At 50.9% G+C, this 25,807-nt stretch overlaps 1 protein-coding gene across 1 annotated transcript; it reads right to left on the reverse strand.

Annotated features, from left to right (window-relative positions):
• LOC136529294 (uncharacterized) lies at positions 1–25,501 on the reverse strand. The gene is made up of 3 exons (XM_066522371.1): positions 25,254–25,501; positions 597–799; positions 1–488 (listed from the first exon to the last, which is right to left on the reverse strand). The coding sequence occupies exons 1-3, from the start codon at positions 25,356–25,358 to the stop codon at positions 224–226; spliced, it is 573 nt and encodes a 190-aa protein (XP_066378468.1). The 5' UTR covers positions 25,359–25,501; the 3' UTR covers positions 1–223.
• Positions 25,502–25,807: the final 306 nt, after the last annotated feature.

The raw sequence follows: 25,807 nt of genomic DNA on the forward strand, positions 1-25,807 counted from the left end.
CTTCAAACATATAAGGACGCATTATAGAGGAGTAATTTGGTTTTGCAAGGAAAAAAGCAGTGAGCATATTACATATATAGTAAAAAAAACATTTGACTGAAACTAAGTCATGTCCCAAAATCACTCATTGCAGCGTTACAAAAAATGGCACAAAAATAGAAATAGTTGCAGAAAACGACACAAATAAGTTATTTTAAATTAGAAGGGAGTTCTATGAGGTTGCTCACGCATAGTCAGTCATGCCAACGCTGGGAGTTGTCTTACTGATCCTTTTGGCAGCTTGGCTAGTGGCCTTAGAATAGTACATGTAGAAGTAGACGTTCAAAATCATGGTGAACACCACGAAGACTGCTCCGGCAATAAACACTCCTTTGCGCAGAGATTGGCAAGTCCAGTTACCAGCATATACCATATCCCTATACTTGGTGTGGTATGCGTTCTTAGTTGCTCCAGCAATTAGGCAGGCCTCTGCAATTGCAAATGTGATCCTGCAAACATATGCCATGAATATATAAATAGTGGGGCTACAAAACGTCGAAAGTACTGAAGTTTTTTTTTTCTTGTCATGTGTGATAGAGCATAGAAATAGAAATAACCATGAAGATGCGAAGTATATGATGGACCAGGCTCTGCTTCCACCTGGTGCAAGTGGTGCACCGAAGCACATGCATCTCGTAACACCCATAAGAAGTGAATGGCCCGAGAGAAGAAACAGGAAAGCACCAACACCATATCCAGTAGCAATATCGGAGTCATAGACACAAAATGTGGTATTGGAGCTGTCTGTGACTATTGAACCCTGTTATAAAAATGTAAAAGGTAACAAAAATTCATTATCAGGAGAACATGCAGCTCTTATAAATATGTTCTAGCAAACTAATTTTCTTCTGTTTGAGAAAAAAAAAAACTGATTTACTTTTTTTTATTTGTCAAAACCAACAGCACATGCTGAATGGTTTCTGACACATGAACCTAATGATTATATTGTTTTATGTACTACATACATCAGTCATACTTGACATTCCAAAAAGAGCTCATAATCTTTGGTTTGTTGCTAACTAAAACTGTCAAAAGTAGCCTAACTAACTGTAATATAGCAACGATAAACTTAGACCAAGATGGGAGCTCATAAGTTGGTTTTTAGCTCATTAAAACTGTCAACAGTGAAACTAATTAACTGTAACATAGCAATGGTAAACTTAGACCAAGATGTGGGCCAAAACCTTGTTTGTGACCCTGTGCAACGATGATTGCTGAAACATGAAATCATGTGATGGAAATGAAATTTACTCCAAAAAACTAGTCGCAATTATTTGGGAATGAGATAGTCAATTCAATTTCATCAAAAATCAACATTGCAGGTGCATATTTAGAATATTGGAAGACAAACAATTAGATCATATTTATCAATGAGTTAATATACAATTATACATATATTAAACCATACTTATTTGACAATTTCACAATTAACCTGAATGTTAGGTGATCTGAATTGCTGTATGTAGCCTCTAGGTTCAATTCTACTAGTAACTAAGACCACAAAAGCTCGATCCTAAAATCATACAGCTCAATAGAAGAAATTAAATTGGATCCTGGTTGCTTCTGGTAGTCTGTAAGCTGAGGACGTGATCAAAAAATGATAACTGGAATGGTATTGAGGGGGCACAAATGTTCTAATTGTTTGAAAGCTAAAATACCAATAGCCAATTACAAATCTGTGTTTCCCAATTCAAGCCTAAATTCAATCTTTTACAACATCAACCTGCGAATTGGCCCCCATTTGGAGTCAGTTGTGGCAGCTGTAGCGTGAGCTAGATGGGTATGACGAACATTAGGCCAAGGAAGGCATTAGCTGAGATTATTAATTCGTTGCCAGTATGATATATATGTTATTGGGAAAATAATCCACATAACCCCTAACATATCGAGGGTTGACTACATAACCCCCTTAAATACAAAAACCCGTGTTGTAGGCCTGGGATGGTTTTGTAGGGCTATTTTGCCACCATACCCACCACACTAGCATGTTTCGTCACCCATGCTTATACGATGACCCATCTGTAGGTGGGTACATTCTTGTTTTCTTTTTATTTTACCCCTCATCCTCACAGCTCCCTTTGCCTCCTCTCCCATCTCTTTTCTGGAATGCTCGACACCTCCACCTACCGACGCTCATTGACAACATAGAGGTCATGTCTTGCTCCTGCACCCACGCCATCCCCTCCAACATCCTCCCTTCAACAAAACCATCCAGTGGTGATTTGAACATTATTAGATGCTTTAAGGGCTACAATACTAGGTTTATAGTTGAGGGGTTATGTACTCAACCCTTAATACGTTAGGGGGCTATCTATACTTTTCCTATTGCTTGCTGAGTCATAGCCATGTAAACATCTACATAATATGCCACATTAGCAAAACTACCACAAGGGGTTATTTGTACAGGGTATAATATCTAGTTTTCTAGGTGCGGGGGTGATTTAGATGAACATCAATTGTTAGTGGGGTTAAGTAGACTTTTCCTTTGTTATTGTAAGATTTAACATTTTGTTCTTCAACAATGTCGATAAGTGAGCATATATTACTTCATTAGTAACACTAAAAATAGGCCTTCACCATGTGATTAGCTTACTCCACTCTGTTTAAACATAGGAAAACTTTATGTACAAAATCTAATTTCTCAACATAGCACGAGCACAAGGTTTCAAAAAATCATTTTGACAAAGGATTCCAAACAATAATTCCAGTAAGACATGTCAATACACACAATAATAACCCAAGAATGATAGCACTATGGAGTACGAAAGAATCGCACATGCCACTTTTGTGTAAAAGTTACAGATAAATGAAAAATAATATTTTAGACACACTATAACATTAGGCATGCCACAGTTTACATTCTACCTAAATCATGAACAAAAACAAAGAAGTGATGGATACAAGACCCACTGACTTTAGACTTAGCAATTGTATTTGAGTGATTAGTCCAACTATTGCACTTGGATTTGCTGGGAATGTGCAGACTGCTCTTTTCACGTGATTATTCCATTATGTCATTATCATTCGTATTTCATAACCCAAAAATCATCATATGTGGCCTCTACTTTTATTCCAGTAAGTAAACCATAAGTACTCTGTCTGAAAATCATATAGCTCAACAAAAAAAGAAAATAAGAAATAATTTGGATCTTGGTGGGTTAGTTTGTAAGCTGCGAAGATTGTGTTTGATCAAAAAGATGCTAACTACTCCATCTGTTCCAAATTGTAAGTCGTTTTGGCTTTTCTAGATGCATAGCTTTTGTTATGCATCTAGATATACACTATGTCTATTTGTGAAGCTCACAAGGGCAGAGCTCGTCCTCTCCACCTCCGATGAGTTCTCTCCGCTGTTCCAGATCTGCTGGAGCGCCAGCAAGGCGGCCTCTCCATCCCTCTGGAGTCTGGAGCAGCAATGCTGCAGCCTCCTGGCCTCTACGGCAGAGAAGGAGAAGGGAGAATGCTGCCATACGGTTGCTGAGGCATCAGCTCCTCACTAGGCGCTGCCTCCGCTTCTCCGCCTCCTCTGCCGCGCCACCCATTCCCGCAGCAGGGTTTGCCTGGGCTGATGCCCACTGCGTCGCTGGAGACAGTGGGCGCGGCGACGAGTCCGACCTCACCGGTACTTCCGGAAGGTCAGGGCAGATCCGCCTGTTGCCTGCCCTGTGCCCCTTCCAGCCAGCCACAGAAGCCACAGGGCGCCAGCCCAGCATCACAGGAGAACGCCTGCGCCGCCGCCGCCGCGTACATCTCGTGCATCCAGCTCCAGCTGCCACCAGCCACGATGTGAGCTCCTAGGTTGGACGCTGCTCGCGGGCGCCGCTCGCCGGCCAGCCACGGGGAGGCTCCACACGTGGGGAAGCTCGCCGCCACAGGGTAAGTGGACCACAGGCGAGGAGCTCCTTCAAGAAGTCGTCCGCCTGCCTCGCCGCCGACAAGGCCCAAGCCTGGCAAGGCCACTGCTAAGCCGATGGCAGCCAAGGCCACCAAGCTCGTCGGCAAGCCCAAGAACGAAGGTGAAGATCTCGTTGCTCAAGCCTCCATCCCCGTCATGCCCGACCCACCGCCACTCCGGCCTCAAGCGTCATCACCGCCACCGGAAGCCTCCGCCTCCACATTCCGCTACAGATCAATGCCCCCTGTTGTGGATCCACCTTCACCCAACAACATGCACCACTTGGAGCTCGGTCCCGACCACCATTTAGTGCTCGATTCCGACGATGAGGATGTGCATGAGATCCTATTGGTGGACTCTCCACCACTGCTTCCACGTCCTGGTGGATCCCGGGCGCATCCATTGTCACCGCCTTTCTACGTGCCACTGCTGGAGCAGTTACCTCCCAGCTGCTACAACTCTGACCACCGGACCATGAGCAGAGTACACCCACGTGGAGAGAGGTGAATAAATAGAGCAGGATCATCAGCACTAGGTGAAAAACCAGCAGCTCGTATCACAGAAACAAATCTCTCAAACCAAGCACGAGGAGCCTGTTTGAGACCATATAAGGCACGACGAAGACGACAAACATATCCTGAGGGAACAGCAACACCTGGAGGTGGCTGCATGTAAACTTCTTCATTCAAGTCACCATGAAGAAAAGCATTCTTAACATCCAACTGAGAGATAGCCCAATTTGAAGTGGCAGCCACTACAATCAGAGTACGAACGATACTCATATGAGCAACAGGTGCAAATGTCTCATCATAACCACGTCCTTGAGCCTACTGAAAACCTCTAGCAACAAGTCTACTTAACAATTCACACTTGGGACCTAGGCCCAAGTCGGAGCACACCCCAAGGAGATGGAGAACACACCAAGAAAGCTCTTCGACATCCTCCTCCTTGGCCACCACCTTAGGAGGCCAGCAAGGGCATCCAAGCCAAGCCGGAGGCCCAGTCCAACTTGAGTTCGAGTCTGCCTCAGCCTTCAGGACCAGTCTGCAATAAAACGAACACCCAGGACGCATCCGGACTCTGTTTTCTATGACCCACGTATGGATGGAAAGCTAATTTCATAAGCTAACCAAAGGCTTTGGTTTTAGGTCCAAATTCCACCAGAGTCAACGGAAATCGTCGAAACAATTCAGCGTCCAGAATCTGCCAAGGTGTTACGTCACCATCTTTGGTCGGTTGGGCCGTGTATCGTCTTTGAGCCCGTTAGGGGGGGCGCGTCCAGGGGGTGTGACGACCCTAACACCTTATAATCAGTAGCCGCCCTCGTCAAGGTTTGGGTTTTGCTTTAGATCAATCTGTCTTTGAACAGTCGCCGTTATCGGTTTGTGAAACCCCAGATTCGAGAGCTTAAATCATACATCCGCAATTGTCACTTCACTTGAGTTGCATTCTATCTTGTTTTTGCTTGTGTTCTTCGATTCGCAGCAGGGATTAGCCTTCTCGGCGAGGTCAACTGGATTGTGACACGGTTGATAACCAGAGGAGACGTGGTGCTAAGGTTGCAGGGTTCGGGTCTTTGTGATCTGAAGCCGGATCGGTGTGTTGCTCTCCGACCAGATCGATAGTTTTCATGAACCTGACGGAAGATCGTGAACCCCGTCCCCATCAATTGGTATTCAGAGCTTCAGGTATACCTTAAGATTCGCATCTTACCCTTAGTTCGAGTGTTTTCGGCTTCGTCCCATAGCCTACCGCCATATTTCTTATATGTCTAGAACCATCCGTGCCATAGCCTTTGCATATTTCAGTTTCAGAGCCCGCGTGTTGAGTTTGTGTCCTAGGTCAAGGTCTTATTGCTGGTTTAGATCATGTTTGAGTCTAGTTTGTGTGATCCCCTGCTGTTTTCCATAAACCTAGCCACCACCATCCAAAAATCCACATCTTTTGTCCACAAAACCCTAATTCGAGCAGCTTCCTTAAAATAGTCATAACTTTTGCATCCGAACTCGAAACGGAGCAAATTTTATATCTACGGAGAATGCCAGAAAATTTTAGATCCCTTTCATCCCAGCTATGCTGGGTTCGCAAAATATTAGATTTGCGAAATTCGACCAGGAAAATCGAGTTTCCATGCCCATAAGTTTTGTTATGCTTTTTGGAGCACAGTCCTAATTTTTTATAGGCCACATCTTTTATCCAATTGAGCTTAAATTTTTTGTGATTTGTTCTTGTGTGCTCCTTGCGGAGAAAAAATTTCAAAAGACCAAAAGCAAAAAAAAGTTTGGACAAAAAAAGAAAATAAAAAAATAATAGTAAAAGAAAAGAGAATAGAATAGAAAAAGAGCACATAAGGAACACCCAAAAGCTCTATTGTTTGTGTTGCCTTTTTCCTTGTCCTTATTTCCATTGCTACCTTTCGAACTTGTTTCACCCCTTTGTTTGTCACAACTAATGCTAGCAACACGTATTGTCGGGGATCAATACTAGGGTACCCGAAAAGAAGGAGCTAATGGTCAACAACATTGATTTATCCGAGCAGTCAAGAGCGCGACTACAGCTCCAACCGACCCCCAGGTGCGTGGGCTCCGCCTCGCCCGACCTCTGGGGAGCGGGCTACGCCTCACCCGACCTCTGGGGAGCGGGCCCCGCCTCGTCCGACCCCTCAAGCGCGGCTCCTGACGGAAGCTCATACCGCCGCCAACCACTACGGACCAGAAAGTACAACCCAAGGTTAAAGTTCTAGCATCGTGCAGGGAGCTGGCACATCACAACATGGCCCGTGCCCGCGACATGTCACTCCAAGGAACTCACATCACCAACAGTGACGGACGCGTGGTCACTATGTTGCCTACTCCCTGTACGATCGCTGACCAGCACGCTGGTTCGCCGCGTCGCCCGCTGGGACGGAATGGGATGTCACGACCCGCTGACAACGCCGGGGCGTGGAATTAGCGGCGAACAGGCGCCCGGCGTGGAGCCGTCCCTGTCACCATCTGCAGTGTCGGCAGGACCCGCATAAAGAAAGAGAAAGGCCCAGCGGTCCTGGAAGCCTTCCTCTCCTTGCCTCTTCTCCCTCTTTCTCTCTGTGTAACCTGCTCTTCCCCTTCGTCTATAAAAGGGGATGCAGGACGTTCCAGGAGGGGGGCGGTTCACCGCTCTACACGGCTGTAGACATTAAAACACACGCCTTAGGAGCACACGCACATCAGATTTGGGACCAGTCCATCTCTCGCTCGTTTGTAACCCCTACTAAAAACCTTCAGTGCTAGTAACACGAGCAACGACGAACTGGACGTAGGGACTTTTTGCCCGAACCAATATAAATCTCATGTCCTCTAAGCACACCATCCGAGCCAGACGCGCAATACTATAAATTTACTAGTTGGTAACTCGAAACACCGACAATTGGCACGCCAGGTAGGGCCTTTTTGCATGTCTCGACGCCCACATCAGGCCTTGGATGGCTAGTCGCGGCGTCAGCTGGGTCCCGGGTGCGCACGTGCGCTTCGGAAACCTAGACTTCATCATCACGACGGAGGGAGAGTTGATGCAGGCTCCCGTCGCCGTCCAACCTCTCCACTCCGCCGGCCTCGACACGATCGCTGAGGCGCTCGAGGAGCTGTAGCTGCACGCACTGGAGGCCCGCGCTCCCGGGAGCGACCAGCTCCTCGGCGCCTTCCTGGGACCCCGACCGTCCCAGGAGGACCTGCGCCACCTCACCTTCTCGTTCGCCAATGTAATGACGCAGCTTACCGGAGGAGAGCCGCTCTCCCCGGAATACCTCATCCGGAGCGCCCCGACAGCGCTCCCGTCTGATCTCCGCAACACCGCAAAAACCATTGGCCACCTTGTGGCGCAACGCACGCCTCCATCCCCCGTGAACGACGAGTTCGTGGGGATGACCGAATATGTCGCGGAATCTTTCCACGACCTCCTTGCGGGAGAATCGGGGTCGCCCTCCGACTCTGACTCCAACAGGGAGAGCCATCACCCTTCTCGTGAATGTTTCATGGCAGGTACCCCCGAGGAATACATCGAAAGCATCCACGAGGAAGAGGCTACCCCAACGAACGACCTCGACGACGAGGTCAAGGGGGATGCAGGGGCCCCACCTCGCCTGCGAGTAGAGCAACTGAAGGCCCGACACCAAGAGATCGAGGAAGCACGGCTCCAGCTCGAGCAGGAACGCGCGGAGCTCGAACGAGATCGAGCGCCACGGAGACAGTGGGCATGCGCGCCCCGTGGCCTGCGACGTGAACAGGAGGATCATCGAGGACGACGAAGCCCTCCCATACTTTGTCTGGGCAAGCCAGAACATCGCTGCGGCGGCGGCCTTGCTCCGGGGACTTCCGGGGCCCGCGATGCCTGAGGATCATCGGGCCCATCGCGAGATTCGCACACTACTCAAGCGTGCGGCGGCACAGCAGGCCGAGAGCTCGCTGTCCCGACGACGCGAGCTCGACGCCAGCCGGCGCGCGCCCTCAGAGCGACCCGACAAGGACGTATCAGTCCACCAGACGCAGCAAGGCGGCAGCCCGCGCACCACGGTCCCGGTGCATGAGCGTCTCGGTCTCCACCGTGACGCGTGCGACACCTTCGACGCCCGCAAGCGTACCCGCGGCGATGCGAGGGAGGCTAGCTACGGCTATCACCCTCGTCGTGGCAGACGCTACGACAACGGCGAGGACCGATGCCCAAGCCCCGACCTGCCGGGACCTCAAGCCTTTGGCCGACACATCCTCAACGCCGTCTTCCCACCGCGGTACCGACCGCCGACCAACATCCCGAAATACTCTGGGGAAACGAACCCCGGACTGTGGCTCGAGGATTATCGGCTTGCTTGCCAAGCCGGTGGAGCGGATAATGACGATTTCATTATCCGCAACCTTCCATTTTTCCTGGCCGATTCGGCGCGAACGTGGTTGGAACACCTTCCGCCTAACCGAATCCAAAGTTGGGCGGACCTAAAAGAGATCGTGGAAAACTTTCAAGCCACATACGCGCGTCTTGGGAAACCATGGGATCTCAAAAACTGCCGACAGAAGTCCGAGGAAACTCTTCGTGGGTACATCCGGCGCTTCTCCCGGCAGTGCAACGAGCTGCCCAATGTCGCCGACGCCGACGTCATAGGAGCTTTCCTGTCTGGAACCACCAGCGAATCCCTGGTTCACAAGCTGGGACGTAAGGGCCCACAAACCACCAAGGAGCTCCTCGACATCGCCACCAGCCACGCCTCGGGCGAGGAGGCGGTCATGGCGATTTTCGACCGCCTCAAAGGCAAGGCTAAGCGGGACAAGAACGCCGGCGAAGGCGCCTCCAACCGTACCAGCAAGAAGAAGAACAAGCAGCGGCGCGAGAGCTCGCTCGTGGCCGCCGTCGACCGCAAGGGGGGTCGAAAGCCCACCGAGGGTACCCCAGACCACTTCGAGAAGCTGCTCGAAGGGCCATGCCCGAACCATGCCTTCCCCGTCAAGCACCTATACAAGGACTGCGTCCTCATGAAACGGTTCTTTTCCGGAAGCTCCAACAAGGAGGAGCATAGGAAGTAGCCCAAGCCGACCGCGGACGACGCCGAGGGGAAGGACGGCGACCTACAACTCCAAGCGCCGCCAGAAGCTTGCGCGCCACGAGGTCTATACGACCGAGCCGGCCGCGCCTACTTTCCTCCGATGGTCGGAGTCCGCCATAACCTTTGATCGGACCGATCACCCGGAAAGCGTCCAACAGCCGGGAAGATATCCGCTCGTGGTCGACTCGATCATCGGCACGAAGTGGCTCACCAAGGTGCTGATGGATGGAGGCAGCGGCCTCAACATCATTTACACCGAAGCGCTCGACGCCATGGGCATCGACCGATCGCGCATCTGACCGACCGGGGCGCCTTTCCACGGCATCGTGCCTGGGAAGCAGGCCGTGCCACTTGGGCAGATCGATCTGCCCGTCACCTTCAGGTTCATCAAGGAAGTATACCACCCCGAGTGGTTAGCCAATCCCGTTCTTGTACGAAAAAAGAGTGAAAAATGGAGAATGTGTGTTGACTACACGGGTCTCAACAAAGCGTGTCAAAAGAATCCGTTTCCTTTGCCACGCAGAGACCAAGTAGTCGACTCGACCTCAGGGTGTGAAATCATTTGCTTCCTTGATGCGTACTCCGGGTACCATCAAATCAGGAGAGCCATCACCCTTCTCGTGAATGTTTCATGGCAGGTACCCCCGAGGAATACATCGAAAGCATCCACGAGGAAGAGGCTACCCCAACGAACGACCTCGACGACGAGGTCAAGGGGGATGCAGGGGCCCCACCTCGCCTGCGAGTAGAGCAACTGAAGGCCCGACACCAAGAGATCGAGGAAGCACGGCTCCAGCTCGAGCAGGAACGCGCGGAGCTCGAACGAGATCGAGCGCCACGGAGACAGTGGGCATGCGCGCCCCGTGGCCTGCGACGTGAACAGGAGGATCATCGAGGACGACGAAGCCCTCCCATACTTTGTCTGGGCAAGCCAGAACATCGCTGCGGCGGCGGCCTTGCTCCGGGGACTTCCGGGGCCCGCGATGCCTGAGGATCATCGGGCCCATCGCGAGATTCGCACACTACTCAAGCGTGCGGCGGCACAGCAGGCCGAGAGCTCGCTGTCCCGACGACGCGAGCTCGACGCCAGCCGGCGCGCGCCCTCAGAGCGACCCGACAAGGACGTATCAGTCCACCAGACGCAGCAAGGCGGCAGCCCGCGCACCACGGTCCCGGTGCATGAGCGTCTCGGTCTCCACCGTGACGCGTGCGACACCTTCGACGCCCGCAAGCGTACCCGCGGCGATGTGAGGGAGGCTAGCTACGGCTATCACCCTCGTCGTGGCAGACGCTACGACAACGGCGAGGACCGATGCCCAAGCCCCGACCTGCCGGGACCTCAAGCCTTTGGCCGACACATCCTCAACGCCGTCTTCCCACCGCGGTACCGACCGCCGACCAACATCCCGAAATACTCTGGGGAAACGAACCCCGGACTGTGGCTCGAGGATTATCGGCTTGCTTGCCAAGCCGGTGGAGCGGATAATGACGATTTCATTATCCGCAACCTTCCATTTTTCCTGGCCGATTCGGCGCGAACGTGGTTGGAACACCTTCCGCCTAACCGAATCCAAAGTTGGGCGGACCTAAAAGAGATCGTGGAAAACTTTCAAGCCACATACGCGCGTCTTGGGAAACCATGGGATCTCAAAAACTGCCGACAGAAGTCCGAGGAAACTCTTCGTGGGTACATCCGGCGCTTCTCCCGGCAGTGCAACGAGCTGCCCAATGTCGCCGACGCCGACGTCATAGGAGCTTTCCTGTCTGGAACCACCAGCGAATCCCTGGTTCACAAGCTGGGACGTAAGGGCCCACAAACCACCAAGGAGCTCCTCGACATCGCCACCAGCCACGCCTCGGGCGAGGAGGCGGTCATGGCGATTTTCGACCGCCTCAAAGGCAAGGCTAAGCGGGACAAGAACGCCGGCGAAGGCGCCTCCAACCGTACCAGCAAGAAGAAGAACAAGCAGCGGCGCGAGAGCTCGCTCGTGGCCGCCGTCGACCGCAAGGGGGGTCGAAAGCCCACCGAGGGTACCCCAGACCACTTCGAGAAGCTGCTCGAAGGGCCATGCCCGAACCATGCCTTCCCCGTCAAGCACCTATACAAGGACTGCGTCCTCATGAAACGGTTCTTTTCCGGAAGCTCCAACAAGGAGGAGCATAGGAAGTAGCCCAAGCCGACCGCGGACGACGCCGAGGGGAAGGACGGCGACCTACAACTCCAAGCGCCGCCAGAAGCTTGCGCGCCGCGAGGTCTATACGACCGAGCCGGCCGCGCCTACTTTCCTCCGATGGTCGGAGTCCGCCATAACCTTTGATCGGACCGATCACCCGGAAAGCGTCCAACAGCCGGGAAGATATCCGCTCGTGGTCGACTCGATCATCGGCACGAAGTGGCTCACCAAGGTGCTGATGGATGGAGGCAGCGGCCTCAACATCATTTACACCGAAGCGCTCGACGCCATGGGCATCGACCGATCGCGCATCTGACCGACCGGGGCGCCTTTCCACGGCATCGTGCCTGGGAAGCAGGCCGTGCCACTTGGGCAGATCGATCTGCCCGTCACCTTCAGGTTCATCAAGGAAGTATACCACCCCGAGTGGTTAGCCAATCCCGTTCTTGTACGAAAAAAGAGTGAAAAATGGAGAATGTGTGTTGACTACACGGGTCTCAACAAAGCGTGTCAAAAGAATCCGTTTCCTTTGCCACGCAGAGACCAAGTAGTCGACTCGACCTCAGGGTGTGAAATCATTTGCTTCCTTGATGCGTACTCCGGGTACCATCAAATCAAGATGAAAGAATCCGACCAGCTCGCGACGTTTTTCATCACCCCGTTCGGATCATTCTGCTACGTCACAATGCCGTTCGGTCTGAAAAACGCGGGGGCTACGTACCAACGCTGCATGCTCAAGTGTTTCGGGGATCTCATCGGGCGGACCGTTGAGGCCTATGTGGATGACATTGTGGTCAAATCCAAACGGGCTGACCAGGTCATAGCCGACATAGAGCAGACCTTCGCGAAACTCTGAGCAAACGGCCACAAGCTCAACCCCGAGAAGTGCGTTTTTTTGGTCCTTTATCGTCTCCAAGCGTGGCATCGAAGCCAACCCGGAGAAGATCTCGGCCATCACGAGGATGAGCCCGATTCAGAACATAAAGAGGGTACAGCGAGTTACGGGGTGCCTCGCCGCACTCAGCCGTTTTATCTCGCGCCTTAGTGAACGAGGTCTCCCCCTCTATCGGCTTTTGAAGAAGGCCGACCGTTTCGAATGGACGCCCGAGGCCCAGGAGGCGCTTGACAAGGTCAAGCAGCTCCTGACAAAGGCTCCGATCCTTGTCCCCCCGACCGACGGGGAACCGCTTCTACTCTACATTACGGCCACCACGCAAGTGGTCAGCGCCGCCCTGGTGGTAGAGCGAGAAGAAGAGGGACAAGCCCTAAAAGTGCAGCGTCCCGTGTACTTCATTAGCGAGGTCTTGTCCGATTTCAAGACCCGCTACCCCAAAATCCAGAAGCTCTTGTACGCCGTCCTCATCGTCAAGAGGAAGCTGCGTCACTACTTCGAGTCGCATCCAGTGACGGTCGTGACGTCCTTCCCTCTCGACGAGTGCACACGAATGCCACGGGAAGAATCGCCAAGTGCACACTCGAGCTAATGGGTCAAAGCATTTCAAATGCCCCCCGGACGACCATCAAGTCCCAAGTGCTGGCTGATTTCGTTGCAGAATGGACCGAGATCCAAATGCCGCCAGCAGACGTCGACCAACAGTACTGGACGATATACTTCGACGGATCGCTGATGAAGAAAGGCGTCGGCGCGTGGCTGGTCTTCGTTTCGCCCCTCGGGGTACGCATGAGGTACATGGTTCGCATCCTTTTCCCCTCCTCCAATAATATGGCCGAATATGAGGCACTCATCAACGGCTTACGCATCGCCATCGAGTTGGGTATCCGACGGCTTGACGTCCGGGGCGACTCCTAGCTGGTTATCGACCAAGTCATGAAGGAATCAAGCTACCACAACGCCAACATGGCCGCGTATTGCCGAGAAGTCCACCAGCTGGAGGACAAGTTCGACGGTCTCGAGCTCAATCACATCCCGAGGCGTCTCAACGAGGCGGCCGACGCGCTGGCAAAAACGGCATCCGGCCGAAAGCCGGTGCCGACGGGCGTCTTCGCCAGCGATCAGTACGAGCTCTCGGCCAGCTACGAGGAGCCGGAACAGACCGGTAATGCGCCGCCTGCCCTGGGCTCAGGGGCTAACAAGCCGACGGCTCCATCCGACCCCGAGGTCATGGAGCTTGACGAGGATCCAGCGATACAGCCCGACCCTCTGGCCGACTAGAGGACGTCCTACCTCGACTACCACCTCCGTGAGGCGCTGCCGACGGACAAAACGAAGACTCGGCGGTTCACGCGTCGCGCCAAGTCCTTTGTCCTTATTGAGGGCGAGCTCTACAGGCGAAGCCACACCGGGATCCTGCAGCGTTGCATCCCCATCGAATAAGGGAAGCAGTTGCTGAGTGATATCCACGATGGAGTCTGCGGGCATCATGCCGCGCCTAGGACCCTGGTCGGAAACGCGTTCCGACAAGGCTTCTACTGGCCGACCGCAGTAGCCGACGCTGAACAGATTGTGCACACCTGTGAAGGGTGTCAATACTACGCTCGACAGACCCACCTGCCGGCCCAAGCGCTCCAAACGATCCCCATCACGTGGCCATTCGCGATCTGGGAGCTCGATCTAGTCGGACCTCTCAAGAGGGTGCCTGGGGGCTATACGCACTTGCTAGTCGCCGTAGACAAGTTTACAAAGTGGATAGAGGCTCGACCGATCTCCGCGATCAAGTCCGAGCAAGCCGTGCTGTTCTTCCTTGACATCATCCATCGCTTTGTGGTCGCAAACTCCATCATCACGGACAACGGCACGCAGTTCACCGGAAAGAAGTTCCTCCGATTCTGCGTATACCACATCCGCGTCGATTGGGCCGCCGTGGCGCACCCCTGCACGAACGGGCAGGTCGAGCGCGCAAACGGCATGGGTCCTACAAGGCCTCAAGCATAGGATCTTCAACCGGTTGAACAAGTTTGGCGGACGATGGGTCGCGGAGCTTCCCGCGGTGCTCTAGAGCCTGAGGACGACCCCCAGCGGGGCCACCAACTATACACCATTCTTCATGGTCTACGGTTCTGAGGCTATCCTCCCGACCGGCCTCGATTATGGAGCGCCGAGGGTCAGGGCGTACGACGAACAGGGAGCCGAGGCGTCCCTCGAGGATGCCATGGACCAGCTAGATGAAGCGCGCGGCGTCGCCCTCCTCCGCTCGGCCAAGTACCAACAAGCGTTGCGCCAGTACCACAGCCGTCGAGTACGGGGTCGGGCCTTCAACGTCAGGGACCTGGTGCTCCGCCTCGTCCAGAGCAACAAGAACCGACACAAGCTCTCTCCGCCGTGGGAGGGACCGTACGTCGTCCCGGAGGTGCTCCTACCAGGCACCTACAAGCTCAAGACCATCGACGGCGAAGTCTTCGTTAACGCCTGGAACATCGAACAGCTATGTCGCTTTTACCCTTAATTTACGCACATTGTCTTATTAGTTTTGCTATCAACTCCTCGATCTTTAGTGACACCCGACCCCAGCAACGGCAGGGGGTCGGGCCTCACTCAGGGGCCGATAAGAGCATATCTATCCGGTAAATATTCTCTACGCCCGACTCTTTGTCACGTTAAGACTCAGAAGCGAGGGTCGCGAAAACAAACGCTGAGTAAAACTGGTCGAACTGCAAGAAACATACGCCCCAGCGGCTACGGCGTTTTTACTCACCAGCGTGATCAGAGTTTTTTCCGCGCCACGAGCTTTTTAGCCTTAGCTACGAAAAGAGTCGATAGGCGTTTAAGAGTATATCCACCTAATAAACATTCTATGTACCCAACCCTCTCTCACGTTGACACCTAAAAGCAAACGCTGAATAAAACTGGTCGGACTGCAAAAACCCTACGCCCCAGCGGCTACGGCGTTTTTGCTCACCAGTGTGATCAAAGTTTGTTCACCCGCACCCCGAGCTTTACAGCCTTAACAACGAAAAGGGTCGGAACGCATTAACCTTTTTATACAAAAAGGGGAGAAGGCTAAAAATCTGTTTGACCATAACAAAATTTAAGAGCTTGTCTATTTATTACAAGTTCGCCGCCTAGCTTATCTGCCTAACTAATTTCTTGGACGGGATGATCTCGTCCTCTATCTCCACAGGTAAGTCCTGTGCCAGCGGGTCACCCAAGTCGATCAGACGGCTCAGCCCGCAGCTGAGAGATGGGTAAGGAGCGGTAGGATACCCCATGCGGCTTATGCCGACTCCGTCACAAATGACGGACCCAGATTCCACTCGGACATATCCGGTAAGAGTTCCCCGAACCCGTCACTCGAGCCATCGAGGTAAGTCCTGTGACAGCGGGTCACCCAAGTCGATCGGACGGCTCAAGCCGCTGCCGAGAGACGGGTAAGGAGCAGTAGGATGCCCCATGTGAGTTATACCGACTCCGTCACGAACGACGGACCCGGATTCCACTCGAACATATCCGGTAAGAGCTCCCCAAATCCGTCACTCGAGCCATCAAGGTAAGTCATGTGCCAGCGGGTCACCCAAGTCGATTCGGACGGCTCGGGCCGCGGCCGAGAGACAGGTCACCCTTAATTTACGCACGTTTTCTATTATTAGTTTCGCTATCGACTCCACGATCTTTAAGTGACGCCCGACCCCAGCAACAACAAGGGGTCAGGCCTCACTCGGGGGCCGGTAAGAGTATGTCTATTCGGTAGACATTCTCTATGCCCGACGCTTTATCACATTAAAAAACGTAAAGGCAAGGTTTGCGAAAACAAACGCTGAGTAAAACTGGTCGGACCACAAGAAACCTACGCCCCAGCGGCTACGGCGTTTTTCCTCACTAGCATGATCAGAGTTTTTTTGCCCGCACCCCGAGCTTTAGACTCCGCCTTCCCAGGAAGGGTTTGGAGGGGCCCACCGGCGGAATCTCCATCAAGGAGACGCCAACGGGTCACCCAAGTCGATCGGACGGCTTGGGACGCTGTCCGAGAGACGGGTAAGGAGCAGTAGAATGCCCCATGAGGGTTATGCTGACTCCAGTCACGAACGACGGACCCGGATTCCACTCGGACATAGCCGGTAAGAGCTCCCCGAACTTTACCAACCCCCACTTTACTTTTCCAGTGCATGAGTATTCATTCATCCATTCTCATACATCCAAGCATCGCATATGCAATTATTGCATCACGACACTTCGCATAGCGACACGAAGCGACAGTCGTCTCATTCAACATGAGCGACAACCGACCGGGGTTCGAAGACCGGCCCGCGAAGGGCTCGAGACCGCCTCACGTCAACATGAGTGACAACCGACCGGGGTTCGAAGACCAGCCCACGAAGGGCTCGAGGCCGCCTCGCGTCAAACAGAGCCAGGGGATAAAACGCAGATGAGTGCCAAGCGGCCTTCGCCCGACCCGCTCAGAAGCGAACAGGGCCGTCTCGACCTTCTCGTTCGATACTAACCTTCGAACCATGCCTATAGAATCTCCATCGAGGAGAGACCAGCGGGCCACCTGAATCGGTCTCTGGAATGACTCGGGCATCTGCCGGGTGGCGGGTTAAGGAGCAGTGGAATGCCACATGAGGGCTATGCCGACCCCGTTACGAACGACGGACCCAGATTCCACTCGAACATGTCCCGTTAGCGAGCTCACCGAGCGCGACACTCGAGCCATCGAGACAAGTGACGTTAGCTCAACCTCTCCAGTTGCGGAAACCACGGACAGGGTGACGATCACAAAGACGAGCCGACCCTCGACCGGACCCCCGCTATGCGCGGGGGCTCGAGGAAAGTTGGACTCGCAAGGAGACCGAACGCGCGGTCACAGAAGGACAGACCCTCGTAGGGGTCGAAATCAGGAAAGACCTTTTCCGACCCACCAGATCTCACGGTTATACCCCTGAGGGGTCCGATCACGATGAAAGGGAATCGCCGTCCCCAGGACACGCCGTGGGCGACAAAATAAGGCCAATGCCCTCAGAGTCCTCCCGTTCGGAAAAGCCTCCGAAGGAGTATCCTACTCCTCCGCAGGCTCAGGGGCTACTGTCAGGAACCAATACTAGGGTACTCAAAGAGGAGCTAATGGTCATCAACATTGTTTCATCCGATCAGTCAGGAGCGCGACTACAGCTCCAACCGACCCCCAGGTGCGTGGGCTCCGCCTTGCCCGACTCTGGGAAGCGGGCTCCGCCTTGCCCGACCTCTAGGTCGAGGGCCCCGTCTCGCCCGACCCCTGGGTCGGGGACGCCGCCTCGCTCAACCTCTGGGGCGGGGGCTCCGCCTCGCCCGACCTCTAGGGGCGGGCTCCACCTCGCCCGGCCTCTGGGTCAGGGGCTCCGTCTCGCCCGACCCCTCAGGGCGGCTCCTGACGGAAGCCCATACCGCCGCCAACCACTACGGGCCAGAAAGTACAACCCAAGGTCAAACTTCTGGCATCGTGTAGAGAGCTAGCACATCTCAACATGACCCGTGCCCGCGACATGTCACTCCAGGGAACTCACATCACCAACAGTGACTGACGCGTGGTCACTATATTGCCTACTCCCTGTACGGACGCTGACCAGCACGCTAGTTCACCGCGTCACCCGCCAGGACGAAATGGGACGTCACAACCCGCTGACAACGCCGGGGCGTGGCATCAGCGGCGAACAGGCGCTCGGCATGGAGCCATCCCTGTCACCATCTGCAGTGTCGGTGGAGACCCGCATAAAGAAAGAGAAAGGCCCGACGGTCCTAGAAGCCTTGCTCTCCTTGCCTCTTCTCCCTCTCTCTGTGTAACCTGCTCTTCCCCTTTGTCTATAAAAGGGGAAGCAGGACGTCACAGGAGGGGGGCGGTTCACCGCTCTACACGGCTGTAGCATTAAAACACATGCCCTAAAACGCCTTAGGAGCACACGCACATCAGAGACTTGGGACATGTCCCTCTTTCGCTCGTTTGTAACCCGTACTACAAACCTTCAGTGCTTGTAACACGAGCAGCAGCAACGAACAGGACGTAGGGACTTTCTGCCCGAACCAGTATAAACCTCATGTCCTCTAAGCACACCATCCGAGCCAGACGCGTAATACTAGAAATTTACTAGTTGATAACTCGAAATACCGACACGTATAGGCCAGCAACTAGGACAAGTGCTCTGGACATTTATTCAATATTGTTATCTGTTACTGACTTGTGTGCCACATATAAAATATTTCTCTTTATGTGTCTTCCGAGCTCCACATATACTTCAGATCAGTACCGAAAAAGACCCTTTCAATCTTGGTGTCACGCCCTCACAGGTATCACGAACCAACCACCGGTTATACCGTCCATTGCTTTGTGTTAGTAAGAACCTTATAAGAACTTCGTAAGACGTGTAAGAGTGTGATTCCACTAACCCATAAATAGTTGATAGGGCATTTATTTTGATTGCTAACAATGCCAAACAACGAATTTCTTTTTAAGAGTGAATTGCTAGGAAATCATGGACCACTTGTCTACAAGGATGGATGAAATAATTGCTAAAGTGGGCACTGCAGCGTGCACACGACCGTCCTCCGTTGCTACAACGACATCGTCACTGCCACCTCCCGCATGTACTACTGAGTTTGCACAGCGAGTGCTCAGTTCTCAAATGGAGAAGGTGGAGCAAAACCAGTTCAACAACTTGTTCCAAACATATTTTGTTGTAGAGGAACGACGTTGCTAGTGTTATGATTGATGGCGAGACTTGCAACAACCTTGCAAGCTTAGAGATTGTTGAGAAGCTTGGTCTAACCACAGCCACATCCACATCCATATTACATTTAATGGGTAAATTTTTAGGATAAGATAAACGCAACTGAAATTGTAGGCATTGAGTTTTCCCTTGGTCCTTACAAGGATAGCGCTACATTTGATATAGTACCTATGCAATCATATCATTTGTTATTTGGTAAACCATATATATCTGAAAATAATGTCGTGCACAATACAATTACTAATAAATATTTGTTCAAATATAATGGTACGAAAATTACACATACTTATGACTAGTGCTCAAATTTTAAGGGAAGATCTCCTAAGGGACGAGAGGAGAAAGAATGAGCCTTTTATAAAAGAATACGGTTATTTCAAATGTTACAATACCTTCATCTAAATCTGAATTTTTACAAAATGAAGATATTACTTTGCATCTTGTTGGAACTAATATTTTGCAGCATGTATCAAAAAAGAGCACAAGGTGACTATCAAGGCAAGAGCTCTCTTGATGTGCTAAATTTTTCCACCAATGATGCTAATAATTCTATACTAAAACCTTATATTGATTTCCTTTTGTAACATGATGAATTTTCTACCGATCTTTGTAATAAAGAAGAGTTGTGTGATAGTGGTATGATTATTCATGTGCCACAACCAGTGAATGAGAATGATTCTTTTGTTTTGCAACAAAATACTTGTGCTGAAAATAAGAAATTGCTTCCCATTAATGCTGAAAAAGATGAGCTAACATTATTGTTTTCTCTAAATACTTTGGGTTATATTGAGTTTGATACTCCGTGTGCTCTTAGTAGTTTGGAAAGAGAAACTTAAATAGTGTTGAATTGCCATGGTTATCTACTTGTACATATCATTTTATTGGAAAATATAATTGTAAAGGAGAGTATATGTTGCATCGTGTTTATAATTGTTCAAATCTGAAATGTCCTTTTGTTGCGCAACAATACTGATCAATTAGAGGGCTGCAATAGATATAATCATGTCATGTCGAGATCCCCAAGTTTTGTTATAAAGAAACAGGTTAAATTTCAAGAAGGGGAGCAATGTTGGCTACTACCTACAACCTGTCCTCCAACTAAGCTCAACCCGAGGAATGGTTTGCTGTCAAGAAGGGGAGGATGATGAGGACATGACACCTATGGATACGCCCATGAAAGCTAAAGGCAAGGTGAGCTCGTTCTTATGTTTGTATAATGATAAAATTAAGAATTTGTTACTCCCTAATATCGGTATTTCAAATGTGCTTAGGAACGATAGTGATGATGAGAGTATGGATATGCCATGAACAAGACCGATCTTCAAGTGTAAGCTCATCAAAGTCTAACATTCGGTTCGTCGACTAGCCTAACAGTGCTTCATTGTGAAGACCATAACTCAACCATCCGAAGTACGATTGAGGTCAATGAGGACTTAATGGAAAGCTGATAAGCTTTCAAATAGATCTGGTCCCACCTCAATATCACATCTGCAAGGTTTTCAAATCATCTAGACATATTGTTGTTGTTTCTATCAGGGTGCTACGACATGGTCGCAGGCTTGTTATTCACATTTGGGACCCAGGCCCAAGTCGGAGCACGCCCTCAAGAAGACTGGAGAACACACCAAGAAAGCTCTTCGACGTCCTACTCCTTGGCCACCACCTTAGGAGGCCAGCAAGGGCATCCAAGCCAAGCTAGAGGCCCTGGTCCAACTTGAGTTCGAGTCTGCCTCAGCCTTCAGGACCAGTTTGCACTAAAACAGACGACCAGGACACATCCAGATTCCGTTTTCGATGACCGACATATGGATAGAAAGCTAATTTCATAAGCTAACCAAAGGATTCGGTTTGAGGTCCAAATTCCACCGGAGTCAACGGGAATCGTCGAAATAATTCAGTGTCCAGAATCTGCCAGGGTGTTGTGTCACCGTCTTTGGTCCGTTGGGCCGTGTATCGTCTTTGAGCCCGTTAGGGGGGGGCGCATCCATGGGGTGTGACGGCCCTAACACCATATAATCAGTAGTCTTCGCCCTCGTTAGGGTTTGGGTTTTGCTTTAGATCAATCTGTCTTTGAACAGTCGCCGTTATCGGTTTGTGAAACCCCAGATTCGAGAGCTTAAATCATACATCCACAATTGTCACTTCACTTGAGTTGCATTTTATCTTGTTCTTGGTTGTGTTCTTCAATTCGCAGTAGAGAATTAGCCTTCTCGGCGAGGTCAACCGGATTGTGACACGGTTGATAACCAGAGGAGATGTGGTGCTAAGGTTGTAGGGTTCGGGTCTTTTTGATCTAAAGTCGGATCGGTGTGTTGCTCTCCGACCAAATCGATAGTTATCTTGAACCTGACGAAAGATCGGGAACCCCGTCCCCATCAGCGGCCTCCACCTGCAGCGGTACGGGGTGCCGCTCGGGGGCTTCCTCTTCTCCTGCCTCTGCCAGCACCGTAGCACCTTAGGGAGGCTGGCTACTCCTAGCCGCAATCTAATGGTCGTCGCAATCAACGGCGCTCCGGCAGCGGCGGTAATCGCCAAAACGGCCAGCCACGCAATCAGCAGCAGCCCAACGCTGCATGTCCTCCTCAGGCCGGTTTTCCATCTGCTGGCCCATGGTTCTGCTTCAAGCCCTTGGGCTGGCCCAGTCCGCATGGAGTGGTATAGCACCTAGTGGCTTGCTTGGGCCTTACCCACAGGCTCACACAGCCATCACAGGTCCCTCCTTTTCCCCGGCAGCACCTAGGCCGTCCACTCCTTCCTGGGATCCAACGGGTCCTGATCTCGGCTTTCAACTCAGTTGCAGCTTCCAGGCGCTGGTCCATGGGTCCTCGACAGCGGCACCTCCTCACACATGTCGTTTTCTGATGGTATGCTCCTCACTCGCCTTCCTATCCCTCCTTCCTCCTTCATCACCGTAGGTAATGGTCAAACTTTGCCTATTTTTGGTTGTAGCACCCTCTATTCTCCCTCTTGCAGGAACTAGCTTCGTTTTGAACAATATTCTTGTTGGGCCTAACCTTGTTCGCAACTTACTTTCTGTTCGCCAATTCACGCGTGACAATAATTGTTCTATCAAATTTGATGCCTTTGGTTTCTCTTTTAAGGATCTGCAGACCACTCGCGTGATTCTTCATTGCAATAGTGACGGGGATCTCTACACCCTTCCTGTGCCAGCTTCGCCATCCACCTCCACCGCCTGCAACCTCGTCGTTTCATCATCCCAGTCCTGCAGCTGTCTCCACTCTTCATGAATGGTCGGCAATAAATTGTAATAAAGCACCGCATAGCTTGTGCCATGCCTGTCAACTTGGCAAACACACGTGTCTGCCTTTTGCTAGTTCCACTTCCAGTACTTCTGCTCCTTTTGAGCTTCTTCATTGCGATGTATGGACGTCTCCTCTGTTGAGCACTTTTGGCTTTAAATATTATTTGGTCATCGTGGATGATTACAGTCACTTTGTTTGGACTTTCCATTGCGCCATAAATCTGATGTTCATTCTCATATTGTTGATTTCCTCGCTTACACCCAGACCCAGTTCAGCTCCCTGCCCAAGTGCTTCCAGGCTGATAACGGCACCGAATTCGTCAACATTGCCACCAGTTCCTTCCTCTCCAGCAAAGGTATCTTGTTGCGAATGTCGTGCCCCTATACTTCCCCTGCAAAACGGCAAAGTAGAACGGATGCTTCATACCCTCAACAATATAGTGCGCACCATGCTTATTCATGCCTCTATGCCCCTCGCTTACTGGGCGGAGGCTCTAGCTACTGCCACCTATGTGCTCCACCATCACCCCTTCTCCATAGGAAATTCCATTCCTTTCAGGTCCTTCATAAGAAGGTTCCTGTTTGTTCTCATCTCCGGGTTGTTGGGTGTTTGTGCTACCCAAACGTTAGTGCCACAACCTCCCATAAACTTTCACCACGCTCTGCTGCTTGTGTTTGGGCGTCACACAAGAAGAAGGCGAAACTCTAGAGATGACCTTGCTGCGCTACGTCAACCTCTTCAAAGGTCCGCTGTCCGACCTTGTCATCAAGGCGCTGGTGGCACTCAGTGGCCTCGACAGACCAGCCATGTCGGGGCAGATCGTGACGTAATGCTTCCTTGCACCGTCTGCACTGCTCAAGGACTTGTTCAGGCCATGCCAAGCCAAGTTGTTATAGAGGGGACTTAATGACAAAGTGAGGCGAGACTCGGGACATGATCTTGTCGGAGATACCGGAAGCACCATTGTCTGCTTGCAGGAAACCAAGACTTGATGGGAGGATGTTAGGGCCTTTGGTTGTTGTTCACCGTGGGAAGCCGGAGCTGATCTTTGTTGCTTGTGATTAGCTCGGCAATAAGGACATGCTGTAGGCGCCGTTGGTTTGTAATGTTACCTCTATGTGTAAGTGGGTTGCCGTGGGTTAGTCATCAGGGCTACTATGTTCTGGTTTTGTGGGGTTTTTCCTGTGTTTTCATATGTGCCTCTGTAAGGTTTCCAGGCCTGGTTTCCCTTATAAACTAGGCCAATTCTATTATCCTTAATTGAAAGGCATAGCTTCTGCCATTACGTTCAAAAAAAATATAAACTAAGTCTAGATACATAGTAAAACTTATGAATCTAGAAAAGTCAAACGATTTAAAATTTGGAATGGAGTAGCATACTATTTAAGGGGCATAAGGTTCCAAGCTTGTTTTTCAGAGCTCAAATACCCTAGTCAATCTGTGCTTCCCTGTTCAAAATTAAGTTCAGCCTTTCCGAACATCAGTTTGCAAATCGGCCCTTGTTTGGCACAAACAAATCTCAGTGACAGGAACCAGAGAGGCATGCCAAATTTTAATACATGCAAACCATTTGTTGTGCTTATTAATTTGTTGGCAGCAAGATAAAAAAATGTTATTTGTAAGATCTAATATTTGGTTGGCTCAAGATTGTGAGTAGCTTGATATATATTGCTTCATCAAGAATCAATAAACAATAAGCCTTTTCGCAGGGAGATTGACTGCCCACTATGTTTCAACATTTAAGAATTTATGCTGACAGACTATTTTCAGCAATAGAACTTCAGCACAAAGCACTGGATGCGCTTCATTGAGGCCAAAAGGGCGATGGCCCTCCCTAATTTTCCATATTGCTTTCAAGATTTATACTTAATCATGCTTAAACATTGCTAATGTTGCTATTTTAGCACTGGTGGCCCCCTCTAAAATTTATGTGAAGCTTCACCACTGGCGCAAGGATATGAGGTATCAAAAATCATCTGGAGAGAAGGATTGCAAGCGCAAGATCAAGTAAGACATATCAGCACATGATAATTGATAACACATAGATGATAGCATAGCCGACTATGAACGGGCATGGACTGCAGAGTGACCTTTAAAAAAAAAACATTACAGGTTAACTAAAACTAACGAGCTGTTTGGGTGTGGCAATGGAAACGCAAACGCAAACGTAAATGAAATTGACCTGCGAACGTTACCGGCGGGAATGAATTTGAACTAGCTGGCGAATGAAATTGTTTACGTTTGCGTTACTATACGAGGAACCAAACAGCTCGTAATATCTTAAGGCATCGTATACCATCAGTAATCCCGCAGTCTATGTCCTTCCTATATCGTGGAGAAGAACAAACAAATGGTGCAGAAAATCTACAGGAAACGAAGCAAGGCTGCAAGGGTAGTTGAGTGATTAGTCCTACCGTTGCGATTGAATGTATTGGGACTGAAGTGGGATATCAGGATAGGCGCTTGCAGAGTGCTCTTTTATACAATTTGTTTATTTCAACATTAAAAAATATTAAAACCAAATAGCAGGAATTCCTTTACAAACATTAAAATTCAACAACAGATCTCTACGCGTCTTCAGGATGCAGGGTGTGTGTTGTGGGGGAATGCTTGTTTATGGATGCGGTAGGCAAAGAGAAAAAGGCAACTTGCGGAAATCTTAGTACCGTGCTGCGGCGGCGCTCGGCGGCGATGGCGAAGCCAAAGGCGGTCAGGCAGAAGGCGATCACCAGAATGTGCACCAGAATGGAGCTGCTCCCCGTATATCCCATAGCCGACGCTCTCCTTCGGTTCCCTCTCCTCCTCAGGGCAAAAGGATAGTGGCAACTCGCTCAGTCGTTCTCCTTCCGATTTGCTCTGGTCGCTGCTGCTCGGGAAGGGGAAGGGGAAGAGGAAAGGGAAAGTTATGCGAGCAGTAGGCCAACGCCGGCCTTTGTTTTTATTTATTTCCTTTTTAATATGGAAGAACTTAAGGGCATCAGCAATGTTTGCTTACCGTCGTTCTCAAAATAAACTCACGTGTCGTTTCCCGAAGAGTCAAACCTTCTAAATTTTTACTAACATGGAAGAACTTAAAGGCAACAGCAATATTTGCTTACCAGAGTACTCTGTCTTTCTCAAAATAAACTCACATCTCGCTTTCTGAAGAATCAAACCTTTTAAGTTTTTACCAAATATATAAAACTATACTGGCATTTATTATGTATAATAAGTACCATTA

This window comes from Miscanthus floridulus, chromosome 19, assembly GCF_019320115.1.
Source record: "Miscanthus floridulus cultivar M001 chromosome 19, ASM1932011v1, whole genome shotgun sequence".
Taxonomy (NCBI): Eukaryota; Viridiplantae; Streptophyta; class Magnoliopsida; order Poales; family Poaceae; genus Miscanthus; species Miscanthus floridulus.